The sequence below is a fragment of the Oncorhynchus keta genome, chromosome 4 (assembly GCF_023373465.1).
Source record: "Oncorhynchus keta strain PuntledgeMale-10-30-2019 chromosome 4, Oket_V2, whole genome shotgun sequence".
In the NCBI taxonomy this organism is placed as follows: domain Eukaryota; kingdom Metazoa; phylum Chordata; class Actinopteri; order Salmoniformes; family Salmonidae; genus Oncorhynchus; species Oncorhynchus keta.
Genome location: NC_068424.1, coordinates 26,099,511 through 26,117,902, shown reverse-complemented (window position 1 = coordinate 26,117,902; position 18,392 = coordinate 26,099,511). Strand labels below are relative to the sequence as shown.

At 40.6% G+C, this 18,392-nt stretch overlaps 1 protein-coding gene across 15 annotated transcripts in view; it reads right to left on the bottom strand.

Moving 5' to 3' along the window:
- The window catches only part of abi1a (abl-interactor 1a), a 66,701-nt gene extending 48,565 nt beyond the window's left edge, over nucleotides 1-18,136 (bottom strand). For 2 of the 15 annotated variants that reach the window (XM_052504910.1, XM_052504914.1), the window contains exon 1: nucleotides 17,696-18,128. In XM_052504910.1, coding sequence (XP_052360870.1) covers nucleotides 17,696-17,812 — 117 coding nt within the window. In that variant the 5' untranslated portion in view covers nucleotides 17,813-18,128. Of the gene's footprint in view, nucleotides 1-17,695 lie in introns of all 15 variants that reach the window. The other 13 variants (XM_052504911.1, XM_052504919.1, XM_052504920.1 and 10 more) reach the window with 10 other exon arrangements.
- Nucleotides 18,137-18,392: the final 256 nt, after the last annotated feature.

Here is an 18,392-nt window from a genome sequence, read left to right as displayed (position 1 = left end):
TTAGAAGATTCAGAAAAACATCAAAGGGATTAATTGAATTGACATCCATTTTTAAGCTGATTGGGGTGTGTGAACATTTGGCACGTTGGCCACCTTAGCTTCCTTATCATGCCGGTGACTCTTTCAAGCTCACTTGAATGAAATCTTGGGGCAAAACACGTTTGATCTTTGTTGCATGCCCTACACTGCTCAATCATAAATCAAAGTCCAAAGAGCACTGCCTGGGGGTAAACACTGGGCTTTGATACACAGGCTGCAATATGAGGCTGGGGCGGGGAGAAAGAAATAGGAGTTCAAACCCTGACAGAGTGAAAACTAGGAGAGAAAAAGGTGGAAGTACACCATTTATCAGAATGCTTTGACACAAAGTGACTTAGTCATGCATGCATACATTTGACATATGGGTGGCCCCAGGAAGCGAACACACAATTTTGTAAAAAAAAAAAAAAAAAATGTTTTAAAGTTAAATAAATAATTCACCTTATACAGGTAAGTCAATTAAGAATAAATGATTATTTACAATGACGACCTGTCATGGCGCGTGTAACCTGCCGTGCTCTACCAACTGAGTCACACAGTATAAATAGCATCGAGACAGAAAACACAACGAAGGTGAGGCATTTTAAAGTTTAAGTTGTGTGTCTGATATTCATTTGTCTGGGCATAAGATCAGCTTTGTATCACAGCCAGTGTGACTAAAGCCTGGTTGCATCCGCTGGTTTCAACCAGAGAAGAAGTGACAGTGGATTGACTCAAACTGCTTGTTTTGAAGAGAATCAAAGTAACATATGTGTTGCATGATCACAGCCTCTAGGAATAAAGGGAGATTCTTCCACAGAGCAGTGACAGAGCCAGAGGCCATCTGGAGAGTACACTCAAGCACACACACACACACAATCCCAGGAACACTTTCAAAAATATAATTCAATACTTCCATCAGCATACACAGCTAAACACAAAGCGAATGTTGGCTGAAGAGCTTCAACCTGAAGAAAGTGGGATACCTAGTCAGTTGCACAACTAAATGCCTTCAACTGAAATGTGTCTTCCGCATTTAACCCCCCCACCCCAGAAACATGCACACACATCGTTTACTACATAAACACTAGCGGGAATGCATATGACAGCATTCCTGAACTGATGCTCTAGGGAGTGAAAATGGATCACTTCACATATAGGCCATTTTTGACTGCACTTTGCTACTACTTCAATGTACAATTAATTTGTCATTTATACAGCAGCACTCCCAAAGTTTTGAACTCCCAGTCAAACCCATTCAATTATTTCCCATGTCAAAAGGAGAAATGCCCTGAAGTAGATTCAAATCCCCCTAAAGATGACTGGTTCTACATCTCTATACTGACAGTACTGCTAAACGTTACTCAATCCATTGCATTCGAGTGTTTATGGAGCAAAATTGAAGATAAGTCTCAGTGTCACTCAGATACAACAGCTCAACGCAGAGGTGATGGCATTACACATGCAAAATCCATAAACCCTTACCTTCTTCTGTCTGTGTTTTTAGTGCTCCACCATTCCTGTGATAAACTGGGTTTGCAGATAGCTGCGCTGGGCCTCTTATGAAATCAGCAAATATGCTGTTTAATTAAAAAAAAAAAAAAATGTTTAAGGAATCCGATAGCATTTCAGGGAAATTAAATTTAATGTAGAGAGCTAGCATTGTGTGTTACATGCCAAAGAGGTTACAAACTAGATCCTCCGTATCCCATAAAAAAAGGTGTACGGTGGACCGTAACATGAAAGTAAAGAGACCTGGTTTCCACAAGAAGGTTCTGTAGACATGTCGGTGGGGTGGTTGACCAAGTGGATTGTTTTACGATTTGCTGTGTGAAAAGGGATGCTCTACAGGGATTGGGCCATGTGAAAAATAAGGTGAAAAAAACAAATTTGGGCTAAAATGACACAATCTCTGCCTGTAGAGGAGACTGTAGTGTGGGGTCTGGTTAGCCAGTGAGCCATGAAGGCATTGTGGGTGTTGATAAGGCAAATAACTGAACCGCAAGTGCACATTTCTTACAACTGCATCTTCAGATATCCATCTCTGTATAACCATTTTCTTAAACTAAACACTTCTCAGTCACCCTTGTTCATGGGCATTCAACTCAGGCGCTAACTTGGAGAGAATGACCAAATTTACATGCACACATTATTCCAGATATTAGACCTTAAGCGGGATATGAGCTACTTCGGGATAAGCTGTTTACATGCACCTTTGATATCCCGCTCATGAGTATCCCTGTAGCCATGAATAAACAGAATATTCCTCATTTAAGTTTATAGGTTTAATGGAATAGTAACTGAACTCTGGACATTGACTATAGGCCTATAACCTCACATGTAGCGTAATATATTAACTCCTGCAGAATTATGCATTTCTTGCAGTGAAATGTTAATTAACAAATGTTCATTGTGTCTCGGGAAGAGTAGTGGAGAAATGTTCTCTTACTTTAAGCATCTCTTGAGAAAATGTGAATCTAATGTGTATATCTTTGACACTTAAGCAAGCAGACCACATAACAAAATATGCATCCAAGACGAACTGAAGTCTTATCAGAAACGTGTTCAGTTGTTTTCAACTCCTAAAGACCAAATTGATGCACAGTCCCAATCTGTCAACTATTTGGAGACATTGCATTTTCTCAAGGGTCCATAAACGAAAACAGACAACTTAACCCGTCTTAGCTAGATTAATACATTCATTTTAAATCAATGTAAGACGGTATTCTGGTGGGCACTGCTTTCGTCTTCTGGGGCAACAAGTTGTGAAGAGAAGCTGCATGTATCTAACTATAGGTTGACAAAACAAATGGCCTACCAAATGTTGGAAATTATAATATGGCCTACCAAATGTTGGAAATTATAATATGGCCTACCAAATGTTGGAAATTATAATATGGCCTACCAAATGTTGGAAATTATAATATGGCCTACCAAATGTTGGAAATTATAATATGGCCTACCAAATGTTGGAAATTATAATATGGCCTACCAAATGTTGGAAATTATAATATGGCCTACCAAATGTTGGAAATTATAATATGGCCTTCCAAATGTTGGAAATTATAATATGGCCTTCCAAATGTTGGAAATTATAATATGGCCTACCAAATGTTGGAAATTATAATATGGCCTACCAAATGTTGGAAATTATAATATGGCCTAACAAATGTTGGAAATTATAATATGGCCTTCCAAATGTTGGAAATTGTAAGAAGACACTTGTCTAAATTAGGGGTGAAAGTAGCCAGTAGTACATTAATTATAGTATACTAAATTATTATGGATGGAACTGTGCAGGTAGCCTACTTTTTGAAGTGATTTGTTTGACAATCAGATGAAAATATTACACAACACACCTGAGGCGTTTTTATCTCAGAGCTGCCAACTCGACATACTGACCACACCACTCGCATTGTAAAATTAATTTACACATAGGCTAGTCAAATCATTGCTCACGTGCATCTGCATAGCCAGGCGCTAAAATAGAACTTGATCTTATTTGTGACGCTTTCAGCACTGCAAATCCTGCCTCTCCCATCTCCTCATTGGTGTTTAGGAGCATATACCCACGTGGGTGATTGAAAGATGAGCTGAGGTCCACACTCCAGTCCAGTTGGTGGTGGTAATGCACCTTAAAGTTGGTTGCCAATCACCATATAAAGTTCAAATCAGAAGAAGCCTGGAGGAGAGATTACTAGAAACAAACTCGGTTTACCATTTTATCTGTGGATTCATTTTCGGAGTAGAGGACCTTGTGCATTTCAGGTCACACCACTCCATCTCGCAAACACACGGTCAGCAGCATCTCCATTTGCCAACTTGAGCCGACTCCGAGCTGGGGTCGTTAATTTCACGTCAGGCCCTTAACTTTGTCTTATTGCAGCACAGGCTAACCGTTTGAGAGAGTGGTGGATGTGCTGCTAAAAAAGCTAATCCGGGGGACGCAGGCAAACAAATCACTGTTCGTGATTCCACTCGTTTGCAACGAGGCCGGGCAAGATAACAACTCAGTCAGACCAAGAATAAGCGCTCTGAGCTTTGATCAACGCTGGGAGCAATATTTAGATGTTTTAGACACAATTGATTTTCTTCGTGTACAAAATATATATTGGAATTAAACTTGTATTCAAATTAGAAAAAAATGACAGAGGTCCGGACCTCTGTCCACGTGTGTAATTACGGCCCCGTTACCTAAACTGGAATGTAGACGACAATTTCATGGATGGCATTAAAACATTTTTTTACCAAAATGCACCACTCCTTTTAAAAGACAACATACTAAGATAAGGAAAGCAAACTACAGTGATCATAAAGTGGAAGCCTACAGCTCTGGAACAGTGCAGTAGGGAGTGGAAGTCCACCAGCATGTTTGGCTGGTTTCCTCTGGTAAGTGAGGGATCAGCAATAGAAGGTTACGAGACAAGGGTGGGAATTGGGCCTGGTTCAATAACATCTAAAATGCATCCTTTCACCACAATCCAGTCAAGCCAGATAAATGACTCACATCAAGGAAGAGAAAAGGCCTTTTCCAAAGTATTTACATTCAAACAGGGCGTCGGGCGGGCTGCTTAGCTGATGGGGCCAACTGCTGCTCGGAGGCACCATGAACAGGATGGAAAGGCCCAGACTCCCTCCCTAGGGGAAGAGACTTCCAGGATCAGGACAAACTGTGTGGCCCCCTACACCCAAGAGCTCTGTTATGGGTGGAAGCTACATTTACATTTTAGTAATTTAGCAGACGCTCTTATCCAGAGCGACTTACAGTTTGTGCATTCATCTTAAGATAGCTAGTTGAGACAACCGCATACCAGTCATAGTTAGCACATTTTTCCTCAAAGCTACAACTGGACAACAGAGGGGTAAGACTGAGGGCATGGAGTATCTTAGACCTTGGTTTTGTTTAATAAGAGGAGGTGACGGCGCACCCTATCAACTTGTATCACGCTTACCAAACCCAAGCCATTTTCCTTTTGAGCGACAAAGTCTGACCTCTTGTAGCACAAGCTTCTGAAGAGGTCAAATAACAGGGATAACACTTCTAGCATTGCTATGCGGGAACAAGTCAGAACATTCTCCTCTGAAACAAGACAAGACAGCGACAGGCAGTGTAGCTCCCGGGAAATGTTCTGCTCCCCTCTACAGCCGACAGTCAGATTTGCTTTAGCACATCCTCATATCCTGGAGGGAGATGTGCCTGGAAAATGGCATAGCACTGTAAAAACAAATCTACAAAAATAAATACTACCATGGAAGTGTTGAAATGTTCTGGTATGACATGCCTCATGTATGTAAATAGTGTAGAATTGACTTAATTGTCCTCATTTTCCCCCCTCCTCCTCTCTGCACACGACCAAGTTACACACAATGCTGACGATGTATGAAATAGGTAAAATTACATGCACTGCAGCCTAATCATTGCACACATTGCAGCAAATCTGTTGCATGTTGAATAGGGACACACGTTTGAGACATAGGGGTAAGCAACAATCCATTAAAAAAACGAAAGACAAATCAGCCATGCCAAGAAAGTAGATGTCACCAGGGATGAGCGTTTTACCCATTCCGATAAAAAAAAGGTTGAAAACATTACACCGTGCAGTTATACACCTCCTCAGATGGACTCACTACAAGGACTGCTCTGGCAAGGTCAGAGGCAAGGTCATGCAGAGGCAAGGTCATAGGCCTCACTACAAGGACTGCTTTGCGGGATGTATTGACAGCTGAATGAGATAGAAAGCTTTGGCTGAGACAAGAGAGAACTTGGGCAGCAGAGGAGAAGTGCTTTGTAGGCTGTATTGATGTGGATGGACTTGCCCAGAGGTCCAGGATGTAATAGAAGAGACTTACTACAGTGATGCCGGTAATCTGGCTGCAAGGCTACGTAGGGCCCAAACCTAACATCCAGGAACATGCGTTTTAGCCTCAGCCATCTCCTGACCATCTTCCATAGTTTTTGTTCTTTAGTCAAAGACCACAAAGCAACAGCCAAGACTACACTAATCTTAAAAGGCAGCAAGCCTAGTAGTTAGAGCGTTGGGCCAGTAAGCAAAAGGTTGCCAGATTGAATCCCCGAGCTGACAAGGTAAAGATAAATGTTGTTCTGCCCCTGAACAAGACAGTTAATCCACTGTTCCAAGGCCGTCATTGTAAATAAGAATATGTTCTTAACTGACTTGCCTGGTTAAATACAGGTTTTAAAAAACAATTCAATTAAACCTAACGCAGCAGAGGCGGAAAAGAAACACCTGAGTGTAGTTTCTTTCTTTCTGGCCGTTCTCTTCTGCACTGTTAACTCCTTCACATTTACTGGATTGGTTTAAGATGAAGTGTCGCCTTGTTGACATCCAAAAGAGGAAGTCCCGCTCCAGGTTTCTTTCCATTTCCCCTGAAAAACAGATGCATCCGTTTTTTTTTGGGGGGGGGGTAACCCCACTCAGGGTGAGGCTACACCAACGACACGAGCAAACTGCCAGGGCATTAATCTATAATCCAGAAACAATGGCTGACCCTGATAAATGTCTCTGTCTGGCTTGCCTGAGATTAGATAAGATACCCAATGAGGAAGGGAACTATAAAAAGGTGAGCTATAAATAGTACTTTCAAACCATATCAAAATAAACCAGCACCCATAAAATATACGGGCTCTTCAAACAAGAGCTGTGTTTCATAGACCGTAATAGTCTACAACATTCGTATCTATGTGTATTGCATCATCAGAGGGTGAGGGAAAATACAACCACACCCAGAGGGGCAGAAATATGCACAAGGAAAGCTGTGAAAAACAGAACCCCAATGCATCTGAGAGTGAGACAGTTCAACAGATAAGTGCAAGAGAAGTTACAATATCTACAATTAAATAAACTTCCGTAGAGTTGCAACTTTAAATCTGCGTTTTAAGTCGTTGCCACTTTCTGAACTCAGCAGCAGGATAAGTCCATTATTCATTTTCTTATTCACTGGGGCAGATGGGGGGCAGACTGAAGAGCTAAAAAGGTCTTCCTGACCTTGAGAAACTGTCGTTGTGCAATTAAAAATTCTATCAGTATATCAGGAAAGGGACACAACGGGGAACCTTGTAGAGGGAATCACATTTTTTTAAAGTGTCCTTTTTGAAATAATTCAACAGTAATACAGAAAACTGCCAATTCAAACAACAGTTATTAAAATGGATTTGTATTGGTTTTGAAAAGAATGTTAAATCAAGTGTGAGTGAAGACCAGTCCAACACATGTTAAGTGATACTATTCAGAGTCACAGTCCTGTTGTAAACTGCTCCTCATCTTGTACTATTCAGTCACATTTGAGCTGATTTCCTGGTGATTACAGTCTTATGTCCAACAACACACATATACACTAGGCTCCTTAGTTCCAATGAAGGGAAATCTAAACGCTTCAGCATACAATGACATTCTAGAGGATTCTGTGCTTCCAACTGAGGCAACAGTTTGGGGAAGGCCCTTTCCTGTTTCAGCATGACAATGCCCCTGTGCCTGAAGCGAGGTCCATACAGAAATGGTTTGTCGAGATCGGTGTAGAAGAACTTGACTGGCCTGCACAGAGCCCTGACCTCAACCTTGAACACCTTTGGGATGAATTGGAAAGCCGACAGCGAGCCAGATCTAATTGCCAATATCAGTGCCTGACCTCTTATGCTTGTGTCTGAATAGAAGGAAGTCCCAACATCTAGGAAGGCTTTTCTGGTGGAAAGCCTTCCCAGAAGAGTAGAGGCTGTAATAGCAAGAAAAAGGGGACCAACTCCATATTAATGCCCATGATTTTGAAATAACGTGTCCACACACTTTGTCATAAAATACAGTACCAGTGAAAAGTTGACACACCTACTCATTCAAGGGTTTCTTTATTTTTACTATTTTCGACATTGTAGAATATTGAAGACATCAGAACTATGTAGAATCATATAGTAATCAACAACAAAAAAGTGTTAAACAAAATATATTTTGAGGTTGAGGTCGGCTGATTGTGGAATCCAGGTCATCTGATGCAGCACTAGTCCCACTAAGCACAAAACAGATGGGTTGGTGTATTGCTGTAGAATGCTGTGGTAGCCATGCTGGTTAAGGGTGCCTGAATTTTAAACAAAATCACAGACAGTGTCAGAAGCTAAGCACCCCCACACCACCTCCTCCATGCTTCATGGTGGGAACCAAACATGTGGAGATCATCATCTGTGTCACAAAGACATGGCGGTTGGAACCAAACTTCTCAAATGTGGACTCCAGACAAAGGATAGGTTTCCACCAATCTAATGTCCACTGCTCGTGTTTCTTGGCCCAAGCAAGCCTCTTCTTCTTATTGGTGTCCTTTAGTAGTGGTTTATTTGCAGCAATTCGACCATGAAGGCCTGATTCAAGCAGTCTCCTCTGAACAGTTGATGTTGAGATGTGTCTGTTACTTGAAAGCTGTGAAGCATTTATTTGGGCTGCAAACAAAGGTGCAGTTAACTATAAAGAACTTAACCTCCTCAGCAGAGGTAACTCTGCGTGTTCCTTTCCTGTGGTCATCATGAAAGCCAGTTTCATCATGGCACTTGATGGTTTTTGCGACTGCAAATTTTCCGGATTGACTGACTTTCATGTTAAAAAGTAGATGGACGTTCATTTCTCTTTACTTACTTGAGCAGTTCTTGCCATAATATGGATATGGTGTTTTACCAAATACGGCTATCTTCTGTATACCACAACAACTGATTGGCTCAAATGCATTAAGGTGTAAAGAAATTCCACAAATTAACTTTTAACAAGGCACACCCGTTAATTGAAATGCATTCCAGGCAACTACCACATGAAGCTGGTTGAGAGAATGCCAAGAGTGTGCAAAGCTGTCATCAAAGCAAAGGGTGGCTACTTTGACCAATCTCAAATATATTTAGATTTGCTTAACACTTTTTTGGTTACTACATGATTCTATATGTGTTATTTCATCATGTTGATGTCTTCACTATTATTCTACAATGTCGAGAATGGTAAAAATAAATAAAAACCCTTGAATGAGTTGGTGTGTCCAAACTTTTGACATGTACTGTATGTATGTATGTATGTATGTATGTATGTATGTATGTATGTATGTATGTATGTATGTATGTATGTATGTATGTATGTATGTATATTTGAAGTCGTAAGTCTACATACACTTAGATTGGAGTCATTAAAATTCATTTTTTAACCACTCCACAAATTTCTTGTTAACAAACTATAGTTTGGCAAGTCTGTTAGGACATCTACTTTGTCCATGACACAAGCAATTTTTCCAACAATCTTTACAGACAGATTATTTCGCCGTACAATTCCAGTGGGTCAGAAGTTTACATACACTAATGATGTCATGGCTTTAGAAGCTTCTGATAGGCTAATTGACATCATTTGAGTCAATTGGAGGTGCACCTGTGGATGTATTTCAAGTCCTACCATGAAACTCAGTGCCTCTTTGCTTAACATCATGGGAAAATAAAAAAGAAATCAGCCAAAATAATTGTAGACCTCCACAAGTCTGGTTCATCCTTGGGAGCAATTTCCAAAACGCCTGAAGGTACCACGTTCATCTGTACAAACAATATACGCAAGTATAAACACCATGGGACCACGCAGCCATTATACCGTTCAGGAAGGAGATGCGTTCTGTCTCCGAGAGATGAACATACTTTGGTGCGAAAAGTTCAAATCAATCACAAAACAACAGCAAAGGACCTTGTGAAGATGCTGGAGGAAACAGGTGCAGTATCTAAAGCATCCAAACAGGTGCAAAAGCATCTATATCCACAGTAAAACGAGTCCTACATCGACATAACCTGAAAGGCCGCTCAGCAAGGAAGAAGCCACTGCTTCAAAACTGCCATAAAAAAAGCCAGACTACTGTTTGCAACTGCACATGGGGACAAAGTTCGTACTTTTTGGAGAAATGTCCTCTGGTCTGATGAAACAAAAATAGAACTGTTTGGCCATTAATACCATCATTATGTTTGGAGAAAAAGAGGGAGGCTTGCAAGCCGAAGAACACCATCCCAACCATGAAGCACGGGGGTGGCAGCATCATGTTGTGGGGGTGCTTTGCTGCAGGAGGGACTAGTGCACTTCACAAAATAGATGGCATCATGAGGAACAAAAATTATGTGGATGTATTGAAGCAACATCTCAAGACATCAGTCAGGAAGTTAAAGCTTGGTCGCAAATGGGTCTTCTAAATGGACAATGACCCCAAGCAAACTTCCAAAGTAGTGGCAAAATGGCTTAAGGACAACAAAGTGAAGGTATTGGAGTGGCCATCACAAAGTCCTGACCTCAATCCTATAGAAAATTTGTGGGCAGAACTGAAAAAGCGTGTGAGAGCAAGGAGGCCTACAAACCTGACTCTGTTACACCAGCTCGGTCAGGAGGAATGGGCCAAAATTCACCCAGTTATTGTGGTAAGCTTGTGGAAGGCTACCTGAAACGTTTGACCCAAGTTAAACAATTTAAAGACAATGCTACAAAATACTAATTGAGTGTATGTAAACTTCTGACCCACTGGGAATGTGATGAAAGAAATAAAAGCTGATATAAATCACTCACTCTACTATTATTCTGACATTTCATATTCTTAAAATAAAGTGGTGATCCTAACTGACCTAAAACAGGGAAATTTTACGAAGATTAAATGTCAGGAATTGTGAAAAACTGAGTTTAAATGTATTTGGCTATGGTATATGTAAACTTCCGACTTCAACTGTATGTATATATATCCCCCCTTTTCTGAGCAAAAAATACACAACATTTATATATATATAAAATATATATAAAATGTTGTGTATTTTTTGCTCAGAAAAGGGGGGAGGGGTAGAAAAATCATCACTGTGGGAACCCTGTTCTAGTGTTTTAAGGGTTCTCCTTGAAATGGTTACTGGGAAACTACAACATAAACAAGACCACTTAAAAGTGCCTTCAGAGGGCATTCATACCCTTTGACTTATTATACAATTTGTTGTGTTACAGCTGGAATTCAATATGCATAAATATTTTGGGGGATTCTCACCCATCTACACACAATACCCCGCAATGACAAAGTGAAAATATGTTTAGATGTTTTTACACGTTTTCACACATTTATTGAGAATGAAATACAGAAATTTCATTTACATAAGTATCCGCACCCCTAAGTCAATAGGATTATGGCTGTGAGCCTTTCTGGGTAAACCTTTAAGAGCTTTGCTCACCTGGATTGTACAATATTTGCCCATTATTCTTTTAAAAAAGTATTCAAGCTCTGTCAAGTTGGTTGTTGATCATTGCTAGACAATCATTTTCGGGTCTTGCCATATATTTTCAAGCATATTTAAGTCAAAACAATAATTTGGCCACATTCACAGTCTTCTTGGTAGCAACTCTAGCGTACATTTGGCCGTGTGTTTTAGGTTACTTTCCTGCTGAAAGGTGAATTGTTCTCCCAGTGTCTGGTAGAAAGTGGACTGAACCAGGTTTTCCTCCATTCAGTTTATTTCTTATCCTGAAAAACTACTCAGTCAAGCACTCACAATTACAAGCATACCCGTAGCATGATGCAACCACCACCACGCTGAAAAAAATATGCAGAGTAATAATCAGTAATGTGTTATATAGGATTTGCCCCAAATGTAACACTTTGTATTCCGGACCAAAAAAAAGGTTATTTGTTTTGCCACATTTTTAGCAGTATTTTCAGGATGCATGTTTTGGAATATTTTTTATTCTGTACAAGCTTTCTTCTTTTCACTCTGTCAATTAGGTTAGCATTGTAGAGTAACTACAATGTTTTTCTCCTATCACAGCCATTCAACTCTAACTGTTTAAAATCACCGTTGGCCTCATTATGAAATCCCTGAGCGGTTTCCTTCCTCTCCGGCAACTGAGTTAGGAAGGATGTCTGTATCTTTGTAGTGACTGTGTGCATTGATACACCATCCAATGTGTAATGAATAACTTCACCATGCTCAAAGGAATATTCAATGTCTGCTTTCCCCCCACCTACCAATAGGTTCCCTTCTTTGCGAGAAATTGGAAAACCTCCCTGATCTTTGTGGTTGAATCTGTGTTTGAAATGCACTGCTCGACTGAGGGACCTGACAGATAATTGTATGTGTGGGGTACAGAGGTGAGGCAGTCATTCAAAAATCATGTTAAACACTATTATTGATCATAAAGTAAGTCAATGCAACTTAGTGTCTTGTTATGCACATATTTACTCCTGAACTTATTTACGCTTTGAAATAATAAAAGGGGACATTTCATCTTCACACGTTTTATTACATTTGCAAAAATGTCTAAAAACATTATTCCACTTTGACATTAATGGTGTATTATGTGTGGGCCAGTGACAAAAAAAGAATCTAATTGAATCCATTTTAAAATTCAGGCTGTAACAACAAAATGTGGAAAAATTCAAGGGGTGTGAATACTTTTTGAAGGCGCTGTATCTACTATCTGCACACATCCGGGGCCTTCATATTCTGCTTTCATTTTCAGGTAAGTCTATCAATAATTGTGGCATATAGTGTTGAAAGCAGGGGCGGCAGACCATACAAGGATTCATCTGCGTTAGTTTAGTGAGTTATGCCCTCGTGCTAACCTTAATGTGACGTTAATAGGATGGGGATACAATGCTATGTAAATAGGATTAAATGTAATTGTCAACTGAAACTATTGTTGTGGCGTTTGAAAATGACAATGTCCAGATCACAGAGAGCAATAGGGAGACAAAGTCTCAGAACCGGATTACAGCATTTGGGGCCCCGATCTCAGCCCCCCAAAAAAAATGTTTTCCCCCATAGTGCTGAAAGAAAAATGTGCAGTTTTATAATGCTATTTTACACATTTTGTTATGAGGCTAAGAGAACATTTAGCAGTTTTAAAGCTAATATCCTGAAATTCTACACTTTTTGCCATGGGGCAGCAATTTTTGTTCACATTTTGCCTGGCTAAAAGAGGGGGGAGTTGTGTGGGCCCCCTGGAGGTCGGGGGCCCCAGGGCACGTGCCCTGCGTGCCCATTTGGTAATCTGGCTGGGCTAAGAGCCGCTAGGCTTTCAATGCTGAGAGAAAAACCAGGCCACCCCGACAGTGAGAGAAAGAAAGATAGGAAGAGAAAGAGGACTCTGTAATCCTTAGAGACAGAGCTGTGTGAAAACGACACATGTATCACCTTCAGGCCAGCCTGTCTCTTTACCATGGAAAAGTCATTTCTGCTAGGTTTCACTTTCAGCATGGGTACACAGAGGTCATGTGACCAGGACAAAAGGACAGCAAGTAAACGTGATATTGTAATTTAGTGCATTGGCCTGCATAGCTGTACAATGTTTCCCTCCCTCCAAAACACTGGCCTACATTCAGTCTCCATTCAGTTCTGGAAAGTGTTATTAGGATCTTTGTGCCACACCCAAGAATAATTGTAAGGGAGACAGTAAGAGAGTAAGACACATGGTGGAAAAAAAATACTTTAACTTGACATGTTGCGGTGGGCTGCTGCTGCCCTCTCCTCAACCTCCAAACCTGCGTCGTGTACCCTGCCAACAAGCCAGGTGGCCCAGTTTGTACATGTCCTGGCGTCCTTGCCCAAAAACGACAGCCCTGGCTGTCACAGAGGTTAGGAAAACATGGTGCTGACTCAGTCACATTCCTGAAAAGATATGGCCAAAAGGGAAATCTGTTTCTTGCGAGTGTGCCACCATCATGTTGGGTGAGTAGAGATGCTACATTCCCACTGGGGTTAACTTTGAAGGAGAACCCCATTAAAGAAATCTTCCAAGGTATCTCTAAAAAAAGAATGTTACAAAAGAAACACTGATGCATAATTGACCTTTATCCAAATTAGGATGCCAATATTAATAAATCCTGCCTGATGTAGAGTGACGTACAACAAAAGACTTCAGAGCTACAGGAACCAGGAGTGTGTCCTTCCCTGTCATAACCATGACCATGACCACATAACCATACCTCTTGCTGTCAGTCAAAGCAGGAAATTGGCTGTCCTCGTTTACAGACTGGCTTCAACCATCTGCTACTGAACAGTGGGCTACATAGCTGTGCTTACAGTCAACATGTTAAAAAACCAAAGCCTCTACGAGAACAGAAAGAGGAAAAACATTCAGAAAACAGTCCCCGAAGACTAGCAGAGTCATGCTGAGGCATGTTGCTATACACATGGTTGTCTCTCACTCATCTGTTTTCAACTCGCATCCGCTACAAGACCATGGTGCTTGCCTACGGAGCTGTGAGGGGAACGGCACCTCAGTACCTCCAGGCTCTGATCAGGCCCTACACCCAAACAAGGGCACTGCGTTCATCCACCTCTGGCCTGCTCGCCTCCCTACCACTGAGGAAGTACAGTTCCCGCTCAGCCCAGTCAAAACTGTTCGCTGCTCTGGCCCCCCAATGGTGGAACAAACTCCCTCACGACGCCAGGACAGCGGAGTCAATCACCACCTTCCGGAGACACCTGAAACCCCACCTCTTTAAGGAATACCTAGGATAGGATAAGTAATCCTTCTCACCCACCCCCCCCCTAAAAAGATTTAGATGCACTATTGTAAAGTGGCTGTTCCACTGGGTGTCATAAGGTGTATGCACCAATTTGTAAGTCGCTCTGGATAACAGCGTCTGCTAAATGACTTAAATGTAAATGTAAACTCACAGACAGAGAGAGAGAGAGACAGAGAGGAACAGACAGAGAGACTGAGAATAAGGGGAGGAAAACAGCTGAAAGGATGTACAGATTATTTGTTATTTTTTTAAGAGACCATATGGGCAGTGTCTTCCTGTTGGGTTTAAGGTTCAAGTTGAACTTGTGACAAAACTGCCTAACGGCTTTAGTTTACAACATCAATCATTTCAACTCCTCAACACTACGCATGGTTCACTCCAAGAATCTCCAGGGAATTGCTTAATCCACTAAACCAATTAAGCTCAGAAATATGCAGCATTTTGTGAAACGGTAAACTTCTGTCGAGGGATCTGGAGTATCCTGCAATTACTAAATATAACTAAGGATGATTGCTGTTCAGTGCGTTCACAGATAACCAATCAACAGTGAAATTAAGGTATAAGCAAGGAGACAAGGATGAAAACAAATTGATAGGCAATCCTCATGGAGTTGGAGGAAGTTGGCAACACACGTTATAACTGATTTAATATTCGTATTTTTGATGGACTCAAATGGTCAGGTCACTTAAACATTCCTCTGCAGGTGTCAATACACTGGATTCCTTTCAGCACCTGATACAGTGCGGTATCCCTTCAGGGCAGTTGCCTCCGGCTGTTAAGCTTTCTTTTTTTTTTTACAAATAATTTGCCACTTGTCTTACAAGAAGCTAAAACAACCATGTATGCTGAGGATGAGCACCTGCTGAAAGTGAGCTCACAGACTCTTAGCAAGGAGTTACAGTCAGTGTCAGAATAGGTCATTAACGATAAACTGGTCTTAAATATATCCAAAACCAAAAGCATTGTATTTGGTGCAAAGCATTCTCTTAGAGTTGCACATAAAGGGCGTGACCATTGAACAAGTTAAAGAAGCTGAACTACTAGGAGTAACATTGGATGGCCAGTGATCACGGTCAAGTCATATTGACAAAGGTGTGAAGATAGGGAGAGTTATGCCTGTTACATAAAAGATACTCTGCAATTTTGACACAAATATCAACTGTACTAGTTGTTCAGACTCTGATCTTTTCTTATCTTGATTACTGTCCGGCAAAATGGTCAGGTGCAGCACCAAAAGACCCGGCAAAGCTTTAGCTGGCTCAGAACGAAGCAGCACACATTGCTCTTAACTGCACACACAGAACTAACAGCAGCAACATGCATGATAGTCATTCATGGTTGAGGAGAAATTGATTACTTCTAGTGTTTTTAAGAGAAAATGTTACGTTGAAAATGCCTAACCAATCGTATAATCTATTTGCATACACTTCAAAAACAGACATACACCACCGACACGCCACTATGGGTTTCTTCACGGTACCCAAACCAAAAACAGACTTAATGCATCGCTCAGTTATGTATAGAGCCATGTCGTCGTGGATTGCTCTGCCACCAGAAGTTACTTGGTCATATTAAGATCTAATTGAACTGTTCTGTATATAAGAATATATGAAGTTTGTAAATAGTATTTTTGTTGTCTCTTGGTGTCTTTCCAACATACAACTCTTATTTTAGTTTATTTTGAATTGAATAAATATATCTTGTGTTTTTGTCTATTACTGTTCAGTACTTTGTCATGCATTTGTATGTTTCATGTGGACCCCAGGAAGAATAGAGAACTAGAGAAGTAGATCTCAGCCGTAAGCTATAGGCTCTTTACCCTGAAGGGGACCAAGATAGCTAATCAAAAGCCTTCTTATGCAACAACTTATTCAGGTTAACTCAATGCTATAACAGAGCCACAGTGTGGAATCACCATATCAACATGTACGTCTAGAGGGCACTTGTGCCAGTTATTCAAAGCATAGGATGAAACATATGATTTGTCAAACATTCATCTTTAGAATTCCCTGAGATTTAATGAGCTATTGGATTTCTGTAGGAAAGACCTCAATCTTAATATCAATATTATTATTTTTTAAATCAGTTTTGACATTCGTTTGAGGGATGTAAAACAGTTTAAAAAGCTATGTCCAAAGCCATATCCATCAGTAACTCCGGCTGCTAGCCCACAATTTAAGTAATTATAATGCAGCAGGGCAATAGACCCTTGGCAGCATGAGGTAACATAAAATAATCCAGTAAAATAATTGAACCGTTTCAGAACTCAGTACAGAAATGTGTTAAAACATGACCAAACTCCACAGTCAACATCTGTGAAACTTAGTTAAAAAAGGGTAACACAATCATATGTGGCAAATTGCAGAAGCATTCACTGACAGAAAAACAGGCGTTGAAAGTCTGATATTCCCCAGAGAGAAGTAGTATTGTTAAAAAAATATACTATGCAGTGATTGGCTCTGTTGCTCTTAATAAAGAATGCCTCATGTTATTTTTGTACATTATCTATGGTATGGACAGGCTAATTGCAAACTCTAAGAAGATTCTTATAAATGCCTTGACATTTATACGTTTGCAATTGCTTACAATAGCATAGTCCACGTATTGCAAATGTATAAATCACAGAAAATACAAATAAAATTAGTGGATAGAAATCAAAATGTCAAACTATCCCACGGTGTCTGTGAGGGACAGTAAATAAGGCCAGTGTCTCCGCAAGCGCAACTGCTTCTGTAACTTTGAAACAATGTAACGATCAGATGAAATTGTTGCGTTTTAACAGTTACGTGTGGAGTGCACAACACGTTTCAGATCTTTTTTACAGTGGTTAAGTTTGCACCATTATTTATTTCATTAAGCGAAGATAACAGCCGAAGTTAAATACTAGACACACCCTCTGTGTAAACGAACTAAATCTGATCAAAGGACCAACAACGCATTGAATGGCCAACACTGTATCCAACATGTCCAGTGCGGTGATACTACACACTGGAATGGCCAAAGACTCCCAAAAGACGTGTATTCTCTATGAATATCTAACGTTACTCCTGTATGTGTTAATTGTGATCCTTTCCATTTCTTTATCCACATTTCCTGTCCCCAGTTTCCCAACCGTTCAACAACAAAGAATTCCGAGATAACAATGTTGAGTAAAATTACTCATTTTGCTTACCTGAACATAATTGTTTTCACAGTAGTCTGCTACCCGCGTGAGATTCTGGTAACTCTCTATAAGAGCTCTTTTACCGGCTGGAATTTCTTCCTCTAACAACATTTGCAGCTCTGCCATCTTACATCGCCCCGCATAGCTTCCTCGCCTTCCCTTTGATTGAAACCACCAGCTCTGCTTCGGAGAAAAAAAAAAGAAGAAACCCCTTCGCCTGGTATAGTGGGATTCTTGGCCTCGCTTTCACACCGGCGCAACCTATCAGCCACCCGCAAAAAAAACAACCAACATGGATCACAGTGTAGAATGCTGGGATACGTAGTGTTACAATGTATCATTTTCTGGGTTTCCGAATGGCAACAGTCGTCAAATTTGATACAACACATCAACGCGCAATGCTTTTATGCCCGGGTTGCATGCTCGCGTAACATTTCTTATTGTGGCCAACAACACATAGTATTGTGGTGGCTTCATCCCTTTACCATACAGTTATTTGATGGAACATGTTTCGAGGTCAATTACACACTCAGCCATTGACTGCATTTAGAACTACATATCCAGTAGGCACCCACTGTGTGTGGTGCATTGTGGATGTTGTAGGGATTTTGGTGTATACTAAATAACATATTTATCAGAGACGGAAGAGTAAGCGAGATGTTCCACTTACACATTTTTTCTGTTTCCTTTACGCTTGCTACGTTAG